General features: G+C 37.3%; 1 protein-coding gene across 3 annotated transcripts; it reads left to right on the forward strand.

Moving 5' to 3' along the window:
- The first annotated feature begins 105 nt into the window (after nt 1–105).
- On the forward strand, nt 106–26,368 carry PTCD1 (pentatricopeptide repeat domain 1). Of its 3 annotated transcripts, XM_051999710.1 has the most exons (10): nt 106–199; nt 523–1,087; nt 1,294–1,854; nt 5,492–5,632; nt 7,013–7,231; nt 14,165–14,266; nt 14,908–15,660; nt 16,709–16,825; nt 23,655–23,837; nt 25,416–26,368. In XM_051999710.1, exons 3-10 carry the CDS (start codon nt 1,348–1,350, stop codon nt 25,611–25,613), a joined length of 2,220 nt encoding a protein of 739 aa, XP_051855670.1. In that variant the 5' UTR covers nt 106–199; nt 523–1,087; nt 1,294–1,347; the 3' UTR covers nt 25,614–26,368. The 3 variants fall into 3 exon arrangements, with proteins under 3 accessions (XP_051855670.1, XP_051855661.1, XP_051855652.1); XM_051999701.1 differs by lacking the exon at nt 106–199 and having other exon boundaries at nt 206–1,087; XM_051999692.1 differs by lacking the exons at nt 106–199; nt 523–1,087 and having other exon boundaries at nt 1,102–1,854.
- Nucleotides 26,369–26,382: the final 14 nt, after the last annotated feature.

Here is a 26,382-nt window from a genome sequence, read left to right on the forward strand (position 1 = left end):
ACCCCGGACCATCGGCGACCAATCGCGCGCTGGGGGACGAGGAGGCGTGGCTTAGCGAGCCACATTCGGACCTATCAGGCGCCGATCGCGGGGGCGGGCAGCCTCGCGGGCTCTGACGTCAGCTGTCACGCTGCTTCGCTCGCTCTCGTTCTCCCCGGGCTTCCTTCCGAGAGCCGGCAGCCGAAGGGACCGCGTGCCGGTGAGGCTTCCCTGGGGGCCCCCCGGGAAGCGTCTGCGCCTGCGCCCCGCGCGCAAAGTGAAAGAGGATCGGGGAGACTAGACGGTCAGACTGCCGGGGAAAAAGCTTGGGGGACCGAGCAAAATGGGCGTCCAGGAATCTTGATTCGAATCGCGCTGCTGCCACTTCCTTACTGTGAATTGCAAGTGTCTCTGCACTCTCTTAAGCCCCTGCACCTCCATCCCTAAAAATAAGTATTAGAAGTACTTCTAAGTAGGGTACTGGGCGGTGGAACTTTCGAGCTTAATCTCCCCCATTTTACAGATAGGAAATCTTTGTTCTAGAAAGGACGGACTTGCCAAATGTCATCAAGAAGCGAATGACGGCCGCCCGGACTTCATACCCTGATGCCAGCGTTCTTTCCTCTGCACCCTGTGGATAATATCTGTCCCTGCTTCCTAGTTGTGAGGAAACTCCCTTTAGGTGTTCATTCCCGAGAGGGCTTAAAAAGTCTTAAAAATGATATCTTTCTGGCATTGCCCCCACTCCACCCCAAACTTGAATTTATAAGCAGCTGCTTATCTCCTTTATTCCCCCTCCCTGCCACTCAATTTAGTCCCCTAGAAACCCTCATTTTTCTACAAACATTCATTCTCACAAATAGGACAGCACACTTTGACTGCTAGACATTTTTATTAAAGACCAGCCCTGGTAAAGAAGGCCTTAGACCTTTATTCCCCTTCCAGCCCAGGGAGTTTCTTTGGCCTTGAGCAAGCCTAGAAATAATGAGCCTGGAATTGGGGTGGGAGAGGAAAGGAAATACTAGTAGTCTAAGGGGTGATAAATTTGTATATTTTTAAGAGATTTTCCTTACAGCATCCTTTGGAGTAATGCAAGTTTTATCTCCAGGTGAGAAAACAGTCTCAGAGAAGTCATGCCATTTTAGGAAGTGGCATGGCCACTTCGAGATTCTAATTCAGTCTAGTGTCTAAGATCATCATTCTTTCTACTATAGGCTATTCAAAATAATTCTTTAAAAAACAGAAAAAAAAAACCTTATTTGAATATATTTGACACTTCCTTACCTTTTTTCCTTAAATTTGAATTGACTCCAGGACCCAGACTCTGGATCAGTGAAAAATCTTTGCTAGACGACAGCAAGAGGAGACATGAAAATCATACAACTGTTCTCTAGTCCATCCCTGACAGGATCATTTGCCCTAAGACACTTCAGTCCTTGGGTGGGCCCCAGTGAAACTAGATTGGTAGGTCACAGAAAGAGCCTGGCATTTCCATGTGTCGAGTGGCACCTGCTTAGATGCCTGGGATGGAAGCAGTCATGTGGAATGCTAAGACTATTCAGTTCCTCCCTCCCCAAATTCAGTTCAAACGATGAGATCCAGAAGAGAGTATACAGCAGCTCTCTTGAGGTCAGTGAATCACACTCTTTGTCCAAGCTGGACACAAATGGCAATAAAGAAGAAGATTTTGGGACCCTATCGGACAAATATTCATCCAGAAAAATGTTTCGTAAAACCACGTCAGACTTTCACAACTTAAGAATTCAAGAAGTTGAAGATGAGGAAGATAAAATACTGCAGAAGCCTTGGAAGGGTCGGCGGAATACCCCTCATTGGTATTTCTATCAATGCAAGAGACTGATAAAGGAAGACAAGGTGAGTCCACTAGCTCCTAGTAAGTACCTATGAAAACCATGTCTCCAATCAGACTGGTTTACCTATTGAACCTTAAGCACGCCAATAAAACCCCAAGATTATATGGTATCCCCCTCTTCCTTCTTCAGTTTAATTCAATAAGCATTTTGAGTATCAGCCCAGTCAGCACTGAGTGAGTATACAAAAATTAAATAGCCCCAGTTCTCTTAAAGCCCTTAATTTCCTATTCAACTTTCAAGTCTCATCTTTTCACTGATTCATTCAACATACTTTTTGAATACTTCTTTTGGACAAGGCCTTATGCTAGACATTTGAAAAACAAGATTCAATCTTTACCCCCACAAAGCTTACTGGTTTTTTTGTGAGCGATGTCATTTGTATACAAAGTTAGTGTAACACCACAAGCATTTAAGTCCCTAGTGTGTGCTAAGCACTAGGGGAGGGTTAGAGAAGAAATAAACATCTATATAGAGTCCCTACAAGAACTATCTATGCTAAGCATTTTACAAATTATATCTCATTTGATCCCACAACAAGGCCACTGTGAGGTAGGTGCTGTTATTATCCACATTTTACTGATGAGGAAACTGAGGCAAATAGAGGTTAAGAGGCTTGCCCAAAATCACAGTAAGTATTTAAGGCTATATTTGAATTCAAGACTTAAGGCTCACAATTCTCTCCACTGCCCTACTTGGCTGCCTCAATTGTGCTTAAATACTACACTGTCCTATCAATTCAAAAGAAGGGAAACATCATTTCTATCCATAACACGGGTCTGTAAACTTGGTTATGTTTGGGGCTTATTTGTTTCTTTGTTTTTATGTGTTTTGATGTGTTTTTCAATATAATTGGTTTCCTTTATGATCCTGTGTATTTTATGCATTTTAAAACATTCTTCTGAAAAGGGGCGCACAAGTTTCCTGATAAGCCAGTAGCCCCTGGACCCAAAGAAGGTTAAGAACCTGAGTTCTATGTGAATGGGGATGGTTTCAAGGAGCTAGTTTTAGAGTTGGCTTCCTGAGAAGTCTTCCTGACTTCAGTTCATACAATTTCTTCTCCCTTTTGAACTGGGACAGCACTTACTATTTGGCATTTAACAAATTGTTAGCTCTCTTTTCTATGTTTATTTATGTGTTCTCTCTCCAGCTAGAGTAAGCTCTCTAAAGTTAGGGACTGAGCCATATATGCTAGGATATGATGCCATATGTGTAGTTGATACTCAATAAATGTTCATTGACCAAAATTTATTTGAAAGAGGGCTCTGGGCAAATTGGGACTATGCCCAAAGGACTGTCAAATTATGCATACCCTTTGATCTAGCAGTGTCTCCACTGAGCCTGTATCCCAAAGAGATCATAAAAGAGGGAAAGGGACCCACATGTGCAAAATTATTCGAAGCAGCCCTTTTTGTAGTGGCAAAGAATTGGAAATTGAGTGGATGCCCATCTGTTGGAGAATGGCTGAATAACTTAAGCATATGAATGTCCTGGAATATATTGTTCTATAAGAAATGATGAGCAGACTGATTTGAGAAAAGTCTGGGAGACTTACATGAACTGATGCTGAGTGAAGTAAACAGAATCAAGAGAACATCATACACAGTAACAACAAGATTATAAGATGGTCATTTATGATGGACTTAGCACTTTATACAATGTTGAATACAGTGATTCAAGGCAATTCCAATAGTCTTGAGAAGGAAAATGCCATCTGAAATCAAAGGGAATATAGATCAAAGCATAGTATTTTTACCTTTTGTTTGTTTGTTTTCTTTCTCATTCTCCCTCCCCCTTTGGTCTGATTTTTTTTGGGAAGGGGAGATGCAAGGGATAGAGAAAAAAAAATTTAGAGCACCAAGTGTTATAAAAATTAATGTTGAAAACTATCTTAACACATATTTGGAAAAATAAGATACTATTTAAAAAATAAAAATAAAAAGAGGGTTCTGGGACATAACCACCAGAAGCCCAGAAGTTTCTGTTGGTTTATAAGCTCTAATCTCTCTTAACCTGAAACAAGAACAACCACATGGACTAAAGGAACAGCTACTGGGCTTCCCCAGGGCCTGAATTCAGCCATGGGAGAAGAGGATCCAGTTAGAAGACAGGGGAAAAAGAACAAGTGAAGAGTTAAAGAAATGTTAAAAGTTGTTTAAAAAAAAAAAATGATTTATAAAGATTCTAGGAGAGGGAACCAGTGAAAAGAGAAAAGTGTCTGTGTTGTTCGAAATGAGGTGGGGGGAGAAGAGATGAAGAAGAAAATATAAAGATAAAAGGATTGGAAACATGGCACAGTCCCAACAGATGGATTAGCCCAACATGGGAAAAAAAAAAAAAAAGCTGCTTTTCCGGACAGGACTCTCATCAATAAACTATCCTTCCCTCCCTCCCTCTTAGGTGAGGACAGTTGAGACCCAGAAGGCTAGGGGGCTCTGAAAAAAGAAGAAATGATATATGAGCCAAGTCTGTACTAGGGGAAATCATCCCAGTGTTAATCCAAGTGAACAAATATGGGGTGAGTTCATGTAGAATATCGAATTACAGCTTCTGGATTGGGCTGGCGCAAAGCCATTGTGATATCTATTCTTTTCTTATTGGCTAACATAGGAGGACCAAGCAGATGATGGGAAGCCCAGAATGAATATTGGTGTAGCAATAGAGGCTTCGTAGGGTTAGGGTCTTTTCTCTTATTACCTGCCTCAAAGAAAATAATTCCGTAATCAGGGACCTGAGGTTAATGAACATGGTTTTTTGTTTGGGGTTTGTGTTTTTTGATTTTTTAAAATATTTTGATAACTGTATTTCAGTATAACTGCTTTCCTTTGAAATCTGCTATATTTTATTTTGTGCATTTAAAAACATTTTTCTGAAAAAACCTGGAAAGACTTAAATGAACTGATGCAAATTAAAATGAGTAGAACCGGAAGAACATTGTACATGGTAATGGCAACATTGTTTAGTGATCAACTGAATGACTTAGCTATTTTTAGCAATATGATGATCCAAGACAACTCTGAAGGATGTGTGATGAAAAATGCTCTCCAGTCCTAGAAAAAGAATTTATGGAGTCTGAACACAGATCAAAATCTACTTTTTAAACTTTATTTTTCTTGGGTTGTTTTTTGTGGATTTTTTGGTCTATATTTTCTTTTACAACATAACTAATAGGAATTAGGTTTGCCATGACTATACATTTATCACCTATATCAAATTGTTTCTCAATGAGAAGGGGAAGGAGAGAATTTGGAACTCGGAATTTTAAAAATGAATGGTAAATGTTTTTACATGTATTTGGGGGGGAAATAAAATATTAATTAAATATTTAAGGAAATAAAAATAAATAATGGCAAAGAGCAATATTCTAGATTTAAAAAAATTCTTCTGAGAAGGGGTTCATATACTTTATTAGACTTCACAAGGGTCTGTGATACAAAAAAGATTACCCCTGCTCCAGACCAACTTCTTGTTGTGTGTATATATCTACACACACACTTCTGTACAGTATTAATCATTACTTATTAGTATTATAGAAATTGATATTATTATAGCAGGGTGTGTGTGTATGTATATATGTGTATTTGTTATACCAGACCTGAACACACTTTTCTATGTTTCTGCTTTCTTGGTGGTGCCCTCAGTTGGCCGAGGCCCTGGATTTGTTTGAGAGGCAGATGCTGAAGGAGGAACGTCTCCAACCCATTGAATGTAACTATTCTGTGCTGATTGGAGGCTGTGGTCGGGCAGGCTACTTGAAGAAAGCCTTTAAACTCTACAATGATGTGAGTAAATGTGATCTACCTGGGGAAGAGAAAGGGTCTCTTAAACAAATAAGGCTATCACAGGCATGTATGCATTCTTACTCAGCTTTAAGTGGGATTTTAATTCTCATTATCTGAGAGATAGCAAGAAAATACTGGGCTAAGAACAGTAATCATGGTTTATATTGTTTTGGGTTTTGCAAAGCACTGTCCCCACCACAGTCCTATGAGGTAGATAGTGCCAGTATTATTATCCCTATTGTTTAGATGAGGAAACTCATAAACAATAAATGTGTGTGTGTGTGCATGTGTGTGCACATACAAACATGCATATATACACATATGTATAAAAACTCAATATATCTGTGTGCCCATAGTCACACAGGGGTTTGGGGTGTGCTACATATGAGGTAGAAAATCTTGGTGGCTCCAGAAAAAAGAAATGAGAAAATATCTTCCCTCTTACTCACCTCTCTTCCTTTTCAGTAGCACATTTCATATATTTTGAGATTTTTTTTTCAAGGTAATGATTATTTTGCTGATTTTTCTCCTGATTTTTTTTTTCTTTCCTATTCTATTAAAATCAATCCATTAATAAACAGATATTAAATGCTTATTACATGCCAGACACATGCTAAGCATGCAGGTACAAAGAGAGGCAAAAATATTTCTGTCCTTTTACAGTTTAATGAAAGAAGTTAACATGTAAACAATTATATACATACAAAGCAAGCTATATACAAGATAAATAAGAAATAATTAATAGAGGGAAAGGACTGGAATTAAGAGGAATCAGAGAAGGCTTCTGCAAAGTTTTAAAAAATTCTTTGTTCTATGGAATGACTCCCAAGGAAGAGAAGACTCACTGGGGAGATTTAGGTAATGTATAAACAAAAGATATCAATAAAAAAAATTTTACGAATTGCTAATTTTTAAAAATAACTTTGACTGGTTGCTGCTTGGGATATCATAAAGTATGATTCACAAACTCTTTTTCCTCTTAGTATAATATTCTTAGCCATTGCCCACTTCAGGAAGACTAGAAGAGTTGCTCATGCATTTGGAAGTGTAAATTCCATATAATTTGCAGCACATTCAACAAAATCCACGGCTCCCCTGGAGAGACCCTGCCCCTGCCAGGACTAGCAGGGCTAGATAAGGGCAGACGAACATCAGATCCTCAAGCTGTCACACTAATGATGTCTAGGACATGCCCTGTTCGTTAGGCAGATCATGCCTTCAGCATCAGCTCTCACCTCTAGTTTCTGACCCTAAGGAGGCTTTCATCATCTCATCTCACCTTTCTTGCAATACAGTCAAAGTCAAGCAAATAAATGGTTTCCACTAGGTATCCCTGTTCAGGGAAGGTACTCAACTCTGGCTTTCTTTTATTTATGATAGATGAAGAAACGGGATCTGCAGCCCTCTGATGCCACTTATACAGCCCTGTTTAACTCCTGTGCCAACTCACCATGGAAAGACTCTGGCCTACAGAGTGCCCTAAAGCTTCAGCAACAGCTCCAAGCCAAAAACATCCAGCTGAACTTAAAATCCTACCATGCACTACTGAAAGCCGCTGCCCTCTGTGCTGACATCAGGATGTGTTTTGAGGTCTTCAAGGTAGGGATCGTCTTTGAAATTACTGTTAAATTCTTTCCACCCTGTGAGATTACCTAACATGGTGCTATCTATACAAGTAGGTGTTCAGTTAAACATTGTTGGCCTCCCTCTCCCCCCATTTTCTTCCCCATGTAGGTAGAAATCAAGATTTTCTTCTTAGATAGTCAGATGTCATGGCATTTCAGGGGTCAGAGTTGATTCTGCATCTTCTCTGGAACAAAATTCATGTCATTAGGGTTCAGATTGAATATTCATAAGGGCCAAGGTTTATATTTTCACTTTGGGAATCAAGAACAATTCTGAAAGGCTTCTGCAGTCACTAGCTTGATTTCATAATGGAGTTTCCAAATTCCCTTGGTATTGGTGGCAATAGGATAGGAGTCCAGAACTGATATCAATAAATAAATTTCAATCAGTAAACATTTATTAAATGTCTACTCTGTGCTAGGCACTATACTAAGTGCTTATTAGGGACGCAAATAGGGAAGAAAAAAGAAAAAAAACACTGTCCCTGCCTTCCAGGAACTTGCATAAGGGGAAACAACAGTTAAAAACCCAGGTTTGGGAGAAAGAAGGTACCAGAGTCAGGGACATGGTGGTGAAGTCAATCAAAAAAGTCCTAGAGCTTTGCAACCGGATGAGCAAAGACATGAGATTTGTTTCATTTTGCTTTACCTTGTGTGGAGCAGAGGGAGAGAACTAAAGAGAGGATTGGCCTCTAATTCCATTTTTTTTTTTTAAACAAAGGTAGAGAGTAGAAGTAACTCAGTGTTGAGCCCAGATTTTTTTTCTTTATTATAGTTTTTTATTTACAAGTTATATGCATGGGTAATTTTACAGCATTGATAATTGCCAAACCTTTTGTTCCCATTTTTCCCCTCCTTCCCCCTACCCTCCCACTTCCCCAGATGGCAGGTTGACCAATACATGTTAAATATGTTAAAGTATAAATTAAATACAAAATAAGTATGCATGATCAAACAGTTATTTTGCTGTACAAAAGAATTGGACTCTGAAATAGTATACAATTAGCCTATGAAGGAAATAAAAAATGCAGGCGGACAAAAATATAGGGATTGGGAATTCTATGTAATGGTTCTTAGTCATCTCCCAGAGTTCTTTCACTGGGTGTAGCTGGTTCTATTCATTACTGAACAATTGGAACTGATTTGAATCATTTCGTTGTTAAAGAGAGCCAGGTCCATCAGAATTGATCATCATATAGTATTGTTGTTGAAGTATGTAATGATCTCCTGATTCTGCTCGTTTCACTCAGCATCAGTTCATGTAAGTCTCTTCGGGCCTTTCTGAAATCTTCCTGCTGGTCATTTCTTACAGAACAATAATATTCCATAACATTCATATACCACAATTTATTCAGCCATTCTCCAATTGATGGGCATCCACTCAGTTTCCAGTTTCTAACCACTACAAAAAGTGCTGCCACAAACATATTTGCACATGTGGGTCCCTTTCCCTTCTTTAAGATCTCTTTGGGATATAAGCCCAGTAGAAACACTGTTGGATCAAAGAGTATGCACAGTTTGATAACTTTTTGAGCATAGTTCCAAATAACTCTCCAGAATGGCTGGATGTATTCACAACTCCACTAACAATGTATCAGTGTCCCAGTTTTTCCACATCCTCTCCAACATTCAGCATTATCTTTTCCTGTCATCCTAGCCAATCTGACAGGTGTGTAGTGGTATCTCAGTTGTCTTAATTTACATTTCTCTGATTAGTAATGACTTGGAGCATCTTTTCAGATGGCATAGTTTGAATTTCTTCATCTGAAAATTGTTTGTTCATATTGTTTGACCATTTATCAATTGGAGAATGGCTTGATTTCTTATAAATTAGAGCCAATTCTCTATATATTTTGGAAATGAGGCCTTTATCAGAACCTTTGAATGTAAAAATGTTTTCCCAGTTTATTGCTTCCCTTCTAATCTTATCTTCATTAGTTTTGTTTATACAAAAACTTTTCAATTTGATACAATCAAAATTTTCTATTTTGTGATCAATAATGATCTCTAGTTCTTCTTTGGTCACAAATTCCTTCCTCCTCCACAGGTCTGAGAGATAAACTATCCTATGTTCTTCTAATTTATTTATATAAATTTGAGCCCAGATTTTGAAAAATGGTGAAAAATTCTCAGTCACATCCCTCTTACTGAAAATATTATTTATAATCTTTTTAGTGAGATTAAAAAAAAGGTTTTAGACTATTAAAAAATAACATTTAAATTTTTTTAAAAGAGAGACATCTGACATTGATAATGTTCTGCATACCCTGTCTGCTCATGTTGTCAGCAGTGTGATTTAAGGTAGCCCCCAACACTGAGGAAGTGGCACTTCTTCCTGAACAAAGGGTCAGCATCCAAATCATGTTTCAAGTAAATGTGAACCAAAAGACCAGACTAAGGTGATTTCTTCAGAAAGTCAAAATTTGAAAGGGTAAGAAAAGCCAGAAAGTAGTCATAAGCACAAGATTTAGATGGAGAAAGCAGGTGGCAAAATGCAGGGTGGAGGCTTTGAGGTGGACTGTTTGTGTTACTAATCTTGTCTTGCTTCCCTGCCCCCCAAAAAACTTCTACCCTTCTAAAAGGATTGAATCTATTTCCCACTTTTGCCTCACATTTCCCTAAGCTTCATCACCAGCCAGGTTCATGTCTTCTGTTCCTGAATCCCCTCAGCCAATAAGATTTGAGACTCCAGAAACTATCACTCTTCAGAATGCTTCCCCTGGCCTTTGCATTGGGATGACATTGATGGGAGACTTCTTTCTGCCAATTCCAGAGCATGTCCTTGTTCCCTGGCTCTCACTGTCTTCTGTATTCATACATCTCTGCCAGCTACCAGTCACAACATAGAGTAGGTCTTTGGCTTTACTAACAGTATTTTTCAGTTCATCTGCTATCACTTCTGATGGGCAAGGACTTTACAGAGTACGGTTTGGGGTCAAGCTGACAAAGCTCAATAGAGCATAATAGTGCCTTTGCCATAAGTACCTTAATCTTTGTGTAATCAAATGACATTAACCGCAGCTGGTAAGCCACAAGTTTCTCTCCACTAGCTTTAAGGGAATGAGGGCTTCCACCCATCTGCCAGAATTTAGAGATGGCTACTGTTGGGGAGATTAGAGAAAACTCTCCCGCTATAGTTCCCCACCTCCAGGGGCTTCCCTCCATGTTGGCTTACTTCCATTCTGTAGCACAGGATTTCTTAACCTTTGCCTATTTGTATCCCCTTTTTGCCCAACACAATCCCATCTCAAATTTGAGCCAAGATATTTTTGGCAATGTTCATGCATGCACAGTGCAAAGTGCGTATGTTGTATGTTCAGAACCGAGAAGCACTGGCAGAAACACCTCAACTTTATTATGCGTTTAATTTTGAACTAACTTTTGACCCATTGCATTCAGAAATTTTTTACTGTTGCCAAATTTTTCATCACACACACACACACACACATTCGGTTATGTGACCCCATGTAGGTTCATGACCCACAGTTTAAGAAATTTCACTGTATACTACTCTGGCTACTCCTAATCCTGTTGCAAATTAGTTAGTGTGACCTCCAGCTCTACCAGAGAGTCATTGATTGTGGAGGGACTGATAGAGTGGGAAAATGGGTGAATGTAGGGAATAAAAGGTGGAAGCCATGACTCATAGAAGGGCATGAACTGTCTTGTGATAAGAGAATTCCTTGGTAGGCAGCAAGGTAACTTAATCATAATGTAATAACATAGAAACTTTTGAGGTTTCAGTTTAAATACTGTCTATCCACTAAACATGATGGTAACCTGAAGACACCACAAAAGTGATATTCCCTCCAGCCATTAAGTATCCAAGAGATTAGGAGGAGGGTCCATAAACAACTTATAATAGGCCAAGAATCCTAGGAAGACTCTGTCTATCCAGCAAAGGGATATGGAGAAAATCCAATGAAGGTCACAGATTACCATTGCCACCTGAGGCATCAGTTTCTTTCCCATTGGGTACAGAGACACCTCAAAGAGCAACCTTTTTCTCAAACATCTAAGACATTTGTGACTAGTTCTGCAGCTACTTATCTAGGGCTTTGCATTATGACGGACAGGACATAGGATCATGGGATGAGGAACCTAGATACTGAGAGTAGGTAAATGACTTCCAACATATGGTGTCTCAAGCCTCTCTGACTTCAAGCCAGAGCTCTGTCCTGGGCCATTGTCAACTACAAATAAGAAATCACACAACTGTTCTTTCCTATCAGAGGCTGATCAGGACAATCAGCAGGGCTAGAGAAGTGCTGTTCCCTTCTGGGGCAAAAAAAGGACGGGATTGGAAATTGGCCTCCATGCCAGCCTTAATCACAAGAATAGGCCTAGGCAGACTCAGGGTTTCATCAGAACATTAAAATCCTGGTGGGTAAGACCAGAAACTGGCAACCAATTGTTGTAAGATCAGGGATGCAGGCCAAAAGATCACTACTAGATCAAAAGGCAAGATACAAGATGGGAACCAACCATGTTTCTTTCTCAGTGTGTCTCCTCAACACTTAGCTATGTTCTAGGCATTGCCTACTCTTGTCCTGTATGGAATTATCAGTGGGCTAATGGATGGGTTCCATTATCACTCTTCCTTCCTTAACTGTGCCAGTAGGTTTTGGGGCTCAGATACCTATGTACTGAAGAGGCCTCTTAGTAACTACTTAAAACATTCTGGAAGTTAAAGTGCTGTTATATATTCAAAAGATTAGGCTTCTTCACTTTGGAAAGATGAGCCACAATGAAGATATGTTGAGAGGAAACCATGTTCAGGATAACCCCAGTTTACATCACTGCTAAACAGACTTATTCAGTCGGTCCTGGACCACTAAGACTTCTGTGCATCCCCCAAATTGTGGAAAAGGTACTACTTTGGACAGCTCCCCTGTTTGTTCCTTCATATGGCATTTCATAAGAGCATAAATTTAAAGTGGAATTAACTTTAGCAGCTCCTTCATTCTATCCCAACATTGGACAAAGAAGAAAACTGAGGTCCAGATGGTTAGATGATTTTTTGGTAGTCATCTTGATATGGATTCTTTATGGTCATAATATTATTATCTGGTAGCCCTCTCCCTAAAGAATTGTATAATCCAAGAGAGATATAAGGTGAACATCAAAGACTAATTTCAAGGCACTCAGTAAAGACACACATTTATGTTGTACACATGAAAATGTAACTTATGTAGCCAAGATTGTCATTATTAAGTTGGTAGTTCAAAAAAAAAGACTGGAATAGAGCTAAGTATGATGTGATTTTAAAAAGCAAAACTGTAGGAAAAGGTAAAAAGAATAATTATGTTCTGGGAATGAAATGTAAAAGCAAGAACTGACACAGAAGAATCCGATCATATCAGGAAAGAGGGAACAACACACACACACACACACACACACACCCCTAGAAGGATATAAATATTTTCTAAATTTATAAAAAAAGGGGCAACTAAGTGGTGCAGTGGATATTGCACCAGCCCTAAAGTCAGGAGGACGTGAATTCAAATCTGGCCTCAGATATTTAATACTTTCTAGCTGTGTGGCCCTTGACAAGTCACTTAATCCCAATTGTCAAGGGGGAATTTATTAAGAAATAAGTGGGAAAGGGAGTAAGATGGTGAGGAATGGGATATTGAAGGAGTGGTACATTAATACAGGAATGGAATAAGATGTGTAGATAAATGGGAATAAAGAAGGAGGCAAAAGGTAGAGGAGGGATTCTGAAGATGAGATAAGCAAGATAGTAGCTAGAACTAAAGCAGAGGAATAAAGAGAAGACGAAAGGGGGAGAAAAAGAATAAAATTTTTTTAAAATGTACAACAGAGAGCAAAAGAAAGCCTACAAGAAACAGAAAAATGAGGTAAACACTGAACACATTGTGTAGTATTTATTACATAGGCTTTCTTGAAATGGAAGTTTAATGTCTCATATTTTCAATTCTCTCATGTTCTGCTGTGTACATAACAATGAATTTTTTTTTTCTTTTTGGTATTTTGGGTTTAAGTTTTAAATCAATTTAATTTTTTTTTTTTTTTTTTTAGAAAAATGGGACAAAGGTGAGGCAAGAGGATAAGGAAGGGATCCTTGGAAGTAAAGTAGATTAAGTAAGAGGAGGGCAAGGTGGCAGGTAGAAGTAAAACAGGGGAGTCAGGAGGAATAGGAATCAAGAGACATACACAAGCATAATAATAAAGATTAGGAGTAAATTTTATTATACAAAAAAACTAGGGGTAGTAATTGTGATCTTAAGCAAAGTTAAAGCTAAAACAGATGTTATCAAAAGAGAAAAAGGGAAACTACACTGTGTCAGTCACATTAATCAATATTGTTTTAGATCATTTAAATAATTAAACAGTATAAAGTTGGAGTATTGCTATGGTGTAGGAAATGATGAAACAGTGGAGTTAGAAAAAGATGGAATGATTAGAACATAAGAAGGATGATATTATTTACCTTCAGACAAAGAGGACAAACAAGTGTACTACGATCTTTCATAGCTATATATGAATGTATGTGTATATATAAATTTTTTTCTCAAAAAAAAAGTTGTAATTAAATGTAGGCGTCACCCTCTAGGAACCCATAGTTTAAGACAAACAATAGTGACATGAATGTGTACTCATATATTGAAGAAGAGTCATAGAGAGACAAAACTTAACCACTTCACAAATGGAAATATGGGATTAACCTTCTAAGGGATAAATATATTTAGGGATTAGAGAGTTTATTTTCTTTTCCTCTGATTGATGAATACTAAATTACCTAAAAATCACCATAGCATCATTCTAGGCATCATATAAGTAGAATTAGATACAGAGATTATCTTCTGGGCTTATGATCTCCTTATCATTCAAATAATTGGGACCACTTCAGATTCAAAATAGTCACAGATTCTCTCTGCTCTAGGAAATCGTACTCAAAGGTCATGTTATCACCAATGAGACTTTCAATTTCCTGCTCATGGGCTGCATACAAGACAAGAAGACAGGCTTCAGATATGCCCTACAGGTCTGTATCTCTCCCCAAGTGTTGTGAGTATTGGCAGATAGGCAGATTCTTTCAATGTGTTAGAAAAAAGATATTTGAACTGTGTGCTAAGGGGTGGTGCTGGGTGAGAGATGAGATGGGCAGAGCAGGAAAGATGGGGAACCATGTCCTTTTATTCTTTACTAAGGGAAATGGTGGGAAGTGGGGGATCACCACCAGAGTGTAGAGGGCCTTTTGTTTTTCTTACCCATAAAAATGACTATCTAAAAAGTTTCCTGGGCAGTAAAGACCCATCTTTTTCCAAATCTACCCTCATGAATACTATTCAGATGTAAGCCAGTGACCATGATATGTCGATAAACTTTACTGTAGGGGATCAAGGAAATGTCTGTCAGCTATGCTCGCACGCCTCCCTGAGCACTATCCTAGATAGATGTCACCTTCCCAAGATCGGTACTCAGGGAAATTCCTTGCCAAAGTAGTCTCAACAACAAGAAACCTGAAACCAGTGTCATCCCATTCTTCTCATCCCAACTTCCCAGAAAACATTCTTGTCTGGGTTCCTATCCTCAGCTGATCCAGCCATTGAAGCTGAGGGTGTTTCTGATAAGTTTTGTAGATTATTCAGAGGAAACAAAATTTCACTTTTTCTTCGGAAGCAGGTTTGGAGACAGATGTTGAAAATAGGAATTGAGCCTAATGTTCACAGTTACAATCTGATGCTGTTTGCTGCCCGGGACTGTGATCTAGGGGACCCCAAGGTGGCCTCAGATTTGCTTCTGAAGCTTGAAGAAGAGCCGGCCCTGCTCCAACTGAAGGCAGACAAGTGGCACCAAAGAAAGAAAATACAGGAACAGAAAGGCACCGTGGCCAAGCTGGATGTACACTTATTGGAGAGGCAGCTATTCCAGGGAATTTCCAGAGAGACCCAGGATCCTCCAAATTTCCAGAAAGTCAGAGAGGCCAATGAGGTTCAGCCTGAACAGGAAAATAACAAAGGAGGACTTGATTCCAAACCAGCCAATTCCCTAGTAGCACAAAATCAAAGTCTGAGTAGGCTGGAGCCTGTGAAAGCTGATGTTGCCCGATTTTCAGAATCTGTTTGCCTTCTGCCAAACTTGCTGGATCTCAAGATATCTTACCTGAAAGTGGTTTCTTTAGGGACTGTTACTACTGCAGCTGATAGATTGGCTTTAATGGGTGAGATGGATGGTTTCCTGAGGAAGATGAAGGAGGACCAGCTAGAGCCTAACATCAAAACTCTGACATTGTTGGCTGAGATTGTCAGACCAGACAGCCCATCAGTTTCCTCATTGTTGGCTCTTCTTGATAAGCACAAAGTGGAAGCAGATGTTACATTTTTCAACACATTGGTGAGGAAAAAGAGCAAAGTAGGGGACCTTGACGGGGCAAAGGTGAGCACTGTTACTTTTCATTTTGGAAGACACTAAAGAGATGAGGAATATAGATCCAGGGTCTCACTTAAAATTACCTTCCTTTTTTCCTTTGTCCCTCTCCCAAAATTTGATCACTGCCTGATAAGATCTGGGTCCTTTAAAGTTCCTTTTCATAGCTGAATAAAAAATCTTTATTATTATTATTTATTATTTGTTACATATTTATTATAATCTTTATTATTCTTCCTGTTTTACAATGAGAGCTTCTTCTCATCTCTCTCCCCAGATGTCCTTTTTTTTTTTTTTTTAAATAATAAGGCTTGGTTAGCCAGTGAGCTATCACAGCTTTCTTTTTTTTTTTTTCCCCCCTCCTTCCCTCCACCCCCCCCCAAGATGGCAAGCAGTCCTATAAATGTTAAATATGTTGCAGTATATCCTAGATACAATACATATTTGCAGAACCGAACAGTTCTCCTGTTGCACAGGGAGAATTGGATTCAGAAGGTAAAAATAACTCGGGAAGAAAATAAAAAATGCAAATAGTTCACATTCGTTTCCCAGTGTTCCTTCTTTGGGTGTAGCTGTTTCTGTCCATCATTTATCCATTGAAACTCAGTTAGGTCTCTTTGTAATAGAAATCCACTTCCATCAGAATACATTCTCATACAGTATCATTGTCGAAGTGTACAATGATCTCCTGGTTCTGCTCATCTCACTTAGCATTAGTCCATGTAGGTCTCTCCAAGCCTCTCTGTATTCATCCTATCACAGCTTTCTTGAGATTTTTGTCTGTTCCTTAAGCCTTTATTACTTTAGGAGGATCCTTAAACATTAGAAAGAAATTCATCCCCCTTAAGTTGAACTTATTTCAGTAAAGTAGGAGGCATAGGTTTCATTTAAACTTTGGTATTTATGTGAGCGAAACAGCTCCAGAGAGTGTCTTAGATTGTAAAGGCCTCAAAACTAGGAGCATGTCTTATCCTTTCTCTCCCTTCCCCTCGCCCCCCTTTGTATACAATGGTGCTCAGGAAATGTTTGTCAATGGCATCAATATCTATTCTTTCAGAAACTGCTCCCCATCTTGGCAAGAAGAGGATTAATCCCTAACATGCAGACATTTTGTAACTTGGCCATAGGCTGCCTTACGAAAAATCATGGAATGCAGCTACTCACAGACATGAAGGTAAACAGGCCTCTGTGATGACTTTTTAGTAATATATTAAGGTATCTGATTTTGAAAAAAGTGGTTAACAACTCTTATTTAAATTTCCATGTAGTGCTATGATTCACACTGTAGAGAAAATTGCTCAGTTCTTCCATCTAGATAGTTACATATCTTGACAGCTTTGATAAACACACAGATTATTCTAGGAAAATATCTTTGCTAATCCTTGAAGTTCCATATTTATGAAATGATAGTAATATGCAGCAATAAAATTTGGGAGCACATGGCATAGTAAATAGAGAGCTGGACTTTCATTAACTTCTTAAAGGCTTTATTAGTTGATCAAGGATGAGCATTTGGAAAAAAATTTCTTACTGGGGAGGCAACACCTTAGAGAAGAGATGAGGCCTTAAGTAGATGCATCATGCTTACAGAATACAACCAGGAAGGCACAGTTGGAAGTCTCACCTCTGAAATCTACTGATTATATGATCTCAGTCAAGCCACTTTATCTCTCTCTGCTATAGGTAATCTCCTCTAAAACAGGTTCTTATCCTTTTTTTATCTCATGGGCCCCTTTGGCAATTTGTGAAGCCTAGGAACCCCTTCTCAGAATGATGTTTTTAATTGCATAAAATAAAATTCATAGATTGTGAAATAAACCAGTTATAATGAAATAAAAATGTGTAATTCTTTTCCCCTAAGTTCATGGACCCCCTGAAATCTACCCACAAAACCCTTACAAGTCTGTGGATTCCAGGTTAAAAATCCCTGTTCTGAAACAATAAAATATAGATTAGGTGTTTTCCTGAATTGGGATTTCCTCATATAAAAATCCCATACATCAGTGAATTTACAAATCTTAATTCTTATTCTATGAAATTAGAAAATTGTAAAGTTATTTCAAGTTGAAACTATAAATGGATCATAAGAGCATAGATTTAAAGCTTGAAGAGATGTTGGAGATTATCTGGTCCAATCCCCTCCTTTTACAGATGAGGAAACCTGAAGACCTTATCCAAAATCATATCGCTGGTTAAATGGCATAGCTTCCACTTATACCACAGGCCCTCTGATTCTAAATCCAGCACACTTTCAAATGTACCAGGTTGTCTTTCCTTCATTATGGAGTAATGAGCATGAAGTTTCCAATTTAGAAAAAGTAGTCATCATCTCTCATTTTTCTCAATTCCATGTGAAAACAATTAACATTTGCCTTTTTTTTTTTTACTTTGAATTGCAAATTCTCTCTCTCCTTCCATTCTCTTTTCCTTCTCTGAGACAGTAAGTGTTAGGAGTTCAAATGTTGGGTTCTTGTTCTTCTATAAAATATTATAAAAGTTCTCTCTGGGTGCCTTCCCTGGAATCAAGATTTTGTCGGTCCCTGTTTGGGCGCCAAAATGTGGTGACCTTCTTCCCAAATGCAGCCAGGTGATAAAAGTTCAGATCTTTTATTATCTCCAATATAGCCCGGTTAGCTTAGAGGTCTATCTCTCTGCTTGGTTCCAAGAGCTCCCTCCAAATGTTGCCAAATCCAAAGGTTTGTCCTTCAGCCTCTGCCTCTGCTTTCTTCAGCCTACAGCCAGCTCCACTCTTCATGTCATTCCAGTGAAATCTGTCCAAGAGCCTCTATCTGTTTCTTTTATACAAGAGGGAGGAATTGTGGGATACGAGAGAGAGGGATTATGGGTTTTCTCCCATAGTGCTCTCTGGCCCTAAGAGCTTCAAGGGAGGTGTGAATTCACAAAGTTAGAAAGTTTACTTTGTGAAACTCCCATACTTGTGAACTCCAATGAGTAAAGGTGTGAACACAAGCCTTGTATTAATTAGTTCTACTTAGTACCTTGTTTCAGGTTCTGGCCAAAACATCTTCTTGTAAGATTAGATCAACTCTAATTAGTTAGCAGTTTGTAAGGATTCCAACAAGTAAGCAATTTGCTATATGTTATACATGTGCAGTCATGAAAGACAAGTCACGTAAAAGAAAATATAGCCCACCCTTCCCCCGCAAAAAGTAAAAAATGGTATGCTGTGCTCTGCATTCAGATACCATCAATTATCTCTCTGGAAATAACATGATTTGGAATTATTTTATATCACTGAATTGCTAAGAATAGCTTAAGTCATTCACAATTAATCATCATGCAACAATGCTGTGACTGTTTACAGTTTTCTTCTGGTTTTGCTCACTTCATTTTGTATCAGTTCATTTAAGTATTCCCAGGTTTTTCTGAAATAATTTTGCTCATCATTTCTTATAGCACAATAATATTCCTTTACAATCATACAACTTGTTCAGCCACTCCTCAATTGATGGACATCTTCTCAATTTCCAATTCTTTGCCACCACAAAAAGAACTACTATAAATGTTTTCATACAAATAAGTCTTTCCTCTCTCCTCTTTTAAATCTCTTTGGGATATACACATAGTAGTGGTATTACTGTATCAAAGAGTAGCCCATTGAGTATAGTTCCAAATTTCTCTTCAGAATGGTAGGATCAATTCACAATTTCACCAATAGTGCTTTAATGTCCCAATTTTCCCACATACCCTCCAACTTTTATTCATTTTCTTCTCTTATTAGCTGATCTGAGGTGGTATCTCAGAATTGTTTCATTTCTATAATTGATAGTGAGTTAAAATGTTTTTATATAATTTTTTAGTAGTTTGCTTGGTATGATGCTGAATAAGTATATTAATTTAGGTAGAATAGCATTTTTATTATATTGGCCCAACCTACCTATGCATAATTGACACTTTTTTTATTGTTTGGTTCTGACTTTATTTGTGTGGTGTTTTGTAATTTATTTGTATAGTTCCTGAGTTGGTCTTGGTAGATAGACGCCAAAATATTTTATATTGTGTACAGTTGTTGTAAATGAAATTTTTCTTTCTCTTGCGGCTGGACTTTGTTGGCAATGTGGTGGTGAGTTGTGTGATTTTATATTTTATCCTGCAACTTTATTTTAATTAATTGAACTAGTTTTTTAAGTTGATTCTTTAGGTTTTTTAAGTATACCACTATATCTGAAAAGAGTGACAATTTTATTTCTTCTCTTGTTATAATTAATAGTTTTAGTACAATATTGAATAATAATAGTGATAATGAATATCCTTTGTTTCACCTTTGATCTTACTGGAAAGGCTTCTAGCTTATCCCCATTAAAATATGCTAATGATTTTAGATAGCTATTATCATTTTTAAGGAAAACTCCATTTTATTCCTATACTCTCTAGTGTTTTTAATAATAATATTTTGTCAAAAAAAATTCTGCACGTTCTGAGATAATCATATGATTTCTGTGGTTATTGTTATTGATATGGTCAATTATGCTGTTAGTTTTCTTAATATTGACCCAGTCAGTCCTGCATCCCTGTATAAATCCTGATCTTTGTATATGATTCTTGTAATATGTCATTGTAATCTCCTTGCTTGTATTTTATTTAAAGAGTGTTTTCCCAATGGATGTTGGAGAAATTGGTCTATGATTTTCTTTTTCTGTTTTAGGTATCAAACGCATAGTTGCGTCATAAAAGGAATTTGGTAGGATTCCTTTTTTGCCTACTTTTCCAGATTGTGAATCCATCTGGCCCTTTGAAGTTTTTCTTAGGGACTTCATTAATGGCTTGTTCAATTTCTTTTTTCTAAGATGGAGTTATTTAAGTATTCTGTTTCTTCTTCTGTTAATTTGGGTTGTTTATGTTGTAAATTTTCATTTAGGGGTCAAAATTATTGGCATACAATTAGGCAAAACAAGCTTAATAATTGCCTTAATTTCTTTTTCATTGGTACTGAATTCACTCTTCATTTTTGATGATTTGGTTTTCTTTCCAATGGTATGTCTATTATATTGGAATTTTTTTTCCCATCAAACAAGCTCCTAGTTTTATTAATTTAATAGTGTCTTATTTTTCTATTTTATTAGTCTTTTTAGGGTTTCCAATTTGGTGTTTACTTCTAGTTTTTTTTATTTACAAGTACTTAGAGATATAAATTGCCCCCCAACTACTGTTTTGACTACATCCTACAAATTTTGGTGTGTTATCTTATTTTCATTCTCTTTAAAGAAACTATTGTTTCTATGATTTGTTCTTTGATCCATTCATTCTCTGGGATTAGGTTATTTAGTTTTAATTAATTTTTACTGTCTTTCTCTAGGCCTTTATTGAATGTGGATTTTATTGCATTATGATCTGAAAAAGATGCCTTTTTACGTTTTTGCTTTTCTGCATTTGATTATGAGGTTTTTATGCCCTAATACGTGTGTAGGTGCCATGTACCACTTCCTGTTCTCATTCAGTTTTCTTTAAATGTCTATCAAATCTAACTTTTCTAAAATTCTATTCACAATCTTAATTTCTTTCTTGTTTATTTTGTGGTTACATTTATCTCATTCTGAGAGGGGAAAGTTGAAGTCACCTACTAGTATGTACTTACTCTCTATTTCCTCCTGTAATTAATTTAACTTCTCTAAAAATTTGGATACTATACTATTTGATGTATTGATATTACTTCATTGGTTATGGTATCTTTTAGCAAGATGTGGTTTCTTTCCTTATCTCTTTTAATTAGATCTATTTTATTTCTGCTTGTCTGAGATGATATTGCTATTCCTGCTTTTTTTTTTTTAACTTCAGCTGAAGCATAATAGATTTTATTCCAGCCCCTTATCTTTACTCTGTGTATGTCTCTTTTTTTAATAAGTAGCATATTGTAGGATTCTGGTTTTTAATCCACTTTGCAATTCCCTTTTATGAATGAGTTCATCTCATTTACAGTTATGATTTCCCCCCATTTATGCTTTTCTCTCTCTCTCCTTTTATTCTGCCCTTCCTCACCAATGTTTAGCTTCTGGCCACTTCCTTCTCAAGTCAACCCTCTCTTCTATCAATTCTCTCTCTCCCTTCTCTTCTCTTCTCTTTTCTTTTTTCTCTCTCTCTTCTCTCTCCTCTCTCTCTCTCAGCAGTTTTTTCTTTATAATTTCTTGAAATATGTCCAGGATCTTTTTCTGATCATAGAATGCAATTAATTCAGTAATTCTTAAATTATTTCTCTTACACCTAATTTCCCAGGTCAGTTTTTTTTTCCTTTTTTAATTTGTTTTTAAACTTTAAACTTAAATACATATGATTATAAATTGTTTTGATTTCTTCATCACAAAACTTCCCATTCCTGTCCTTTGACATTTGTCAATTGGGGAATGACTTGCTTTCTTATGGATTTGACAAAATAATTTATCTATTTGAGATATCTGAGAAACTGTCTATAAAATTTTGTTCCCAGTTTTCTGCTTTCCTTCTGATCTTGGCTACATTTGCTTATTTGTACAAAAACTTGTTAATTTAATGTAATCAAAATCCAATGAAATATTTCACATTTTTTTCTATTTTTTTTTTTCATTTTGTTGATTTGTTTTGTTTCTTGATGTTTTTCATTTTTAAGCAATTATCTTCTTCAGTTAAGTTTTTGTACCACCTTTTCCATTTGGTCAATTATACTTTTCAAAGAGTTGTTTTCTTCAGTAAATTTTTGTACAACTTTTTTCTATTTTGTGTGTGTGTGTGCTTCCTTTATCAAGCTATTGACTTTTTTCATGCTTCTCTTGCATCATTCGCATTTCTTTTCTCAGTTTTTCTTCTACCTCTCTTATTTGATTTTTAAGATCTATTTGATTTCTTTCAGGAGTTCTTTTTGGGCCTAAGACCAATTCACATTTTTCATTGAAGCTTTTATATGTAGACATGTTAACATTGTCCTGTTCTCAATTTGTGTTTTGATCTTTTTTATTACCATAGTAAGTTTCTGTGGTCAGATTCTTTTTTTCTGCTTTTTTGTTTATTTCTCCAACCTATTTTCTGACTTTTATATTAAAGCCAGGTGTTGTATTTGGGGTAGAGAAGGCACCATCCTAAGCTTCTTATTTAAGGCTGGATCAGAGGCCAAGTGACCTTACTGCTTGGTTGTGCCAAGAGCCATGGGACCTCACTGCTGGGCTTCATCGGAGACTACAAGGTCTCCCATTGGATTGTTCCGGGGCTCAGGCTTGCTCAGGTGCGGCCTATGCTGGGCTGTGCTCTTTTGCCCCATTGAAAAAAGCCTTCTGCCAATGTCCTCTGTTGTCTTTGACTACAAAATGGTTTTACCCTATCATTTGCCATTTCTGCCATTCCGGAATTTACTTTGAGATGTTATACTTGTTTGGAGGTGAAATTGGGAGAGTTCAGGCAAGTTCCTTCCTTACTCCACTATTTTGGGTCCACCAAAAGCCATAACCAGGAATATTCATGGAGCTCACATTTCCCAAGACCCACTTCATTCAAACACACACATGCACACAGAGACAAAGACAGACTCACATACACACACATATATATATCACCATCACTATATTGGTGTATAAAGTTAGAAGTTCCTTTTTTCTCTGAAGGGCTGCTCTGCTTTGTGCCTCCAGAAAATAGCCATAGGCCTGCTCTATTAATCACTATCCCACCATAGAAAAATCCCTTCAGGTGTTCTTTACCCATAACAACATACCTTTCCCTTTCTTTGCCTGTGATTATCTTGTGTTCCCACATACTACTGGAAAAGACATAGCTTGCCTTAACTCCCTGGGTGATCCCATATTTATTTCAAAGAAAAATAGCACACTTAATGTTTTTGTATAAGCCTCTGATACATTGGTTCTCTCTGACCTGAGATCTCCACAGGTGACACAATTGACAGATTAACTTAATCCCTAATTCCTTCAAATCTAATCCTTGGTAACCTGTCAAAGAGATTTGTACTATTAGCCTCAATCAGCTCTGGTAGATATTGCCCATTTTAATATCTGTGATTGTTTCAGACATGTGGGATGATCCCCAACACCTACATCTACAGCACCCTCATCAGTTCAGCTGTGAAGAAGCTAGACTATGCTTATCTCATAGACATCCTTCGTAGCATGAAGAATAATAAAGTCCCAGTGAATGAAGTCATAATCCGACAGCTGGAGTTTGCGGCTACTTACCCTCCTACATTTGACAGGGTATGTGTTCTAGGTTTTAAACTATCATGTCCTAGGAATGAAGTGGCAAATTCTTTTAAAGTTAGTGCATTTAAAAAAATTAAAAAGTGGAGGATCGTAAAATCCACATTCAATTCAACTTTCTACTGCATTTATTCCATTTAAGGATGCCTACAGTAATACATAAGCTAATGGTGTCCCTTTTTTCAGATGCTTTTGGCTTTCCAATTCCTAAACTAGTATCAAATTACTAATTGTTAATAATTTTAAATTATCTTCTCTTCATTGTGATACAAATCCTCTGATCAGAGGATTGATGGTTGATCAAGAGTTTTTTGCAAATAGAACAGTTAAATTAGTGTGCAAATAGATTAAGAAAGTAGCCTGTACTTTTGATATCAGAGCAGTTTCTGATTTTTACTGTTCTCTCAGAACTCTGTGTTGATGACCTTATTTTTTTTCTAAATACATGTAGTTTTCACCATTCATTTTTTTTTTTTTTTTTTTTTTTTTGCTGAGGCAATTGGGGTTAAGTGACTTGCCCAGGGTCACACAGCTAGACAGTGTCTGAGACCAGATTTGAACTCGGGTCCTCCTGACTTCAGGGCTGGTGCTCTATCCACTGCGCCACCTAGCTGCCCCTTCACCATTCATTTTTATAAAACTTTGTGTTCTAAATTTTTCTCCTTCTCTCTCTCCCTTATCTCCCTCTTGCACAAGACAGCAACCAATATATGCAGTCCTTTTAAACATATTTCCATATCTGTCATATTGTGCAAGAAAAATCAAACCAAAAAGAGAGAGAAGAAAAAAAACACAAAAAAGTGAAAAAATACTTCAATCCACATTTAGTCTCTGTAGTTCTCTTTTCTGATGTGATTCTGATGCCCATATTTTCTAGAATTCATAGCATTATGTGGTACAGATTTAGAAACTGACTTGTTTAGCTACTGCAATTTTATAAAGTAGGGAAACTCAGTTCTGGAGAATTATATATGAACCACCCAAAGTCACAGTGGTAGAGCCCAATTCTCCCAACTTTTGAGCCAACTATAAAGTAAACCTCCTTTATATATAAAGCAAAGATAGAGAGAGCTTGGAAGGCAAACAGTACAGGAGACCTTTTGTCCATGCTGCTGTAAAGGGCCACATTAGAAAGGGTAAAGGAATCAAGGCACACTTTAGGGAGGAGCAGCTTCCCCTTTCTGAACTGGTTTCTTCATCAGTAAAATAGGGATGCTGATGATATCTGTCCATCCTATGTTGTAGAGTTGTAAAAACTAGTTGAGTTAATATATGTGAAGTAATTTATAACAAAAAAGCACTATAAAAATAGAAGCTATCATTATTGCCTAAGAATATATTTACGTTGTATTGAGCCATTTCTGTAGTCCACATTGAATCATGATCTTAATGTACTTTATTCCCTACGAGAAACCCTCTACAGTCTTTTTTTTTTTCTGTTAACCGAAATTTTATGTAACAAGTTTTAATGAAAGACTCTTATCTAACAAGCTTAAGAATTTCTTACTCACTGATTTGGAAGCTAGTTTATATCCCTAGTCTCAAATCTCATGTCACTGGATTTTTCAATTACAGTATAAAAAGAAGAATCCCTATTTGGAAAAGATTGATGGTTTTCGAGCTTACTACAAGAATTGGCTGAAAATAATGCTTGCAGAAGAAACTCCTCATCCCTGGCAGAAATATAGGACAAAGCCTACAAGTAACAAGGCTAGTGAAGAGACTAAAGCAACCAAAGACATGGAAGACCAGGAAGAACAGACACTATCATGATCATCTTCAGAGATCTGACAACACATCATCTTTGGGACATAATGCAAAAACCCAGAAATCTCAAATTGTTAGGTGGTTGGTTGTCCACAAAGAAGACATAAAGAAGTGGAAGCTTCATAGATTCAAGTATCTGATGGTCATGACTTTTAACTGTCAAGTATTTATTACTGGGTTGTAGTGCATTTGCAGTATTACTGCATTTTAGAATATTGTTAATAGACTTTGTTACATACCAGCTGATTGTACCAGCTTTTGTTTCCTGAATTATCAGCCTTACAAAGCTGTTTTAAATAGTTTTTTAAATGCTGCAGCAAGAAAATAATATCTAGATGGCAGCCAGCATAGTGATGGACCTCAAGTTCAGAAAGAAGTTTGAATATTTAGTGTGAAGAATATCTGTGCAAAAGAAATCACATTATGGCAATCTTCAGGTATTTGAAGGGATGGTAAATGGAAGAGGGATTCAGTTTATTATTATTGGATCCCCAGAGGCAGAACTAATAATGGGTGAAAGTTGAAAAAACAAATTTAAGGAGAAACTTCAAATAACCTACATTATTTGAAGTGGACTGTAGGTCTTCAGTGAAATATTGGGTTCTCCTTCATTGCAGATCTTGCCATAAGCTGGTTTATCAGAGGGAATAGCTGCTCTGAGCTTTGTACTAATTCTGCAAGTACTGGGATGACACTTTTATTATCTTTAACTTGTAGAATACCTATTCTGAGGTGATTAAAAACTCTTACTTTAGAGTCAAGATATGGGTTTAAG

This window comes from Antechinus flavipes, chromosome 1 (genome assembly GCF_016432865.1).
Source record: "Antechinus flavipes isolate AdamAnt ecotype Samford, QLD, Australia chromosome 1, AdamAnt_v2, whole genome shotgun sequence".
Lineage (NCBI taxonomy): Eukaryota > Metazoa > Chordata > Mammalia > Dasyuromorphia > Dasyuridae > Antechinus > Antechinus flavipes.

Coding starts and splice junctions, on each gene's coding strand:
- PTCD1 (XM_051999710.1), top strand. CDS start 1,348: ATGAAAATCATACAACTGTTCTCTAGTCCATCCCTGACAGGATCATTT. Junction 1,855..5,491: donor GACTGATAAAGGAAGACAAG/GTGAGTCCACTA, acceptor TGGTGCCCTCAG/TTGGCCGAGGCCCTGGATTT. Junction 23,838..25,415: donor ACCCTCCTACATTTGACAGG/GTATGTGTTCTA, acceptor TTTCAATTACAG/TATAAAAAGAAGAATCCCTA.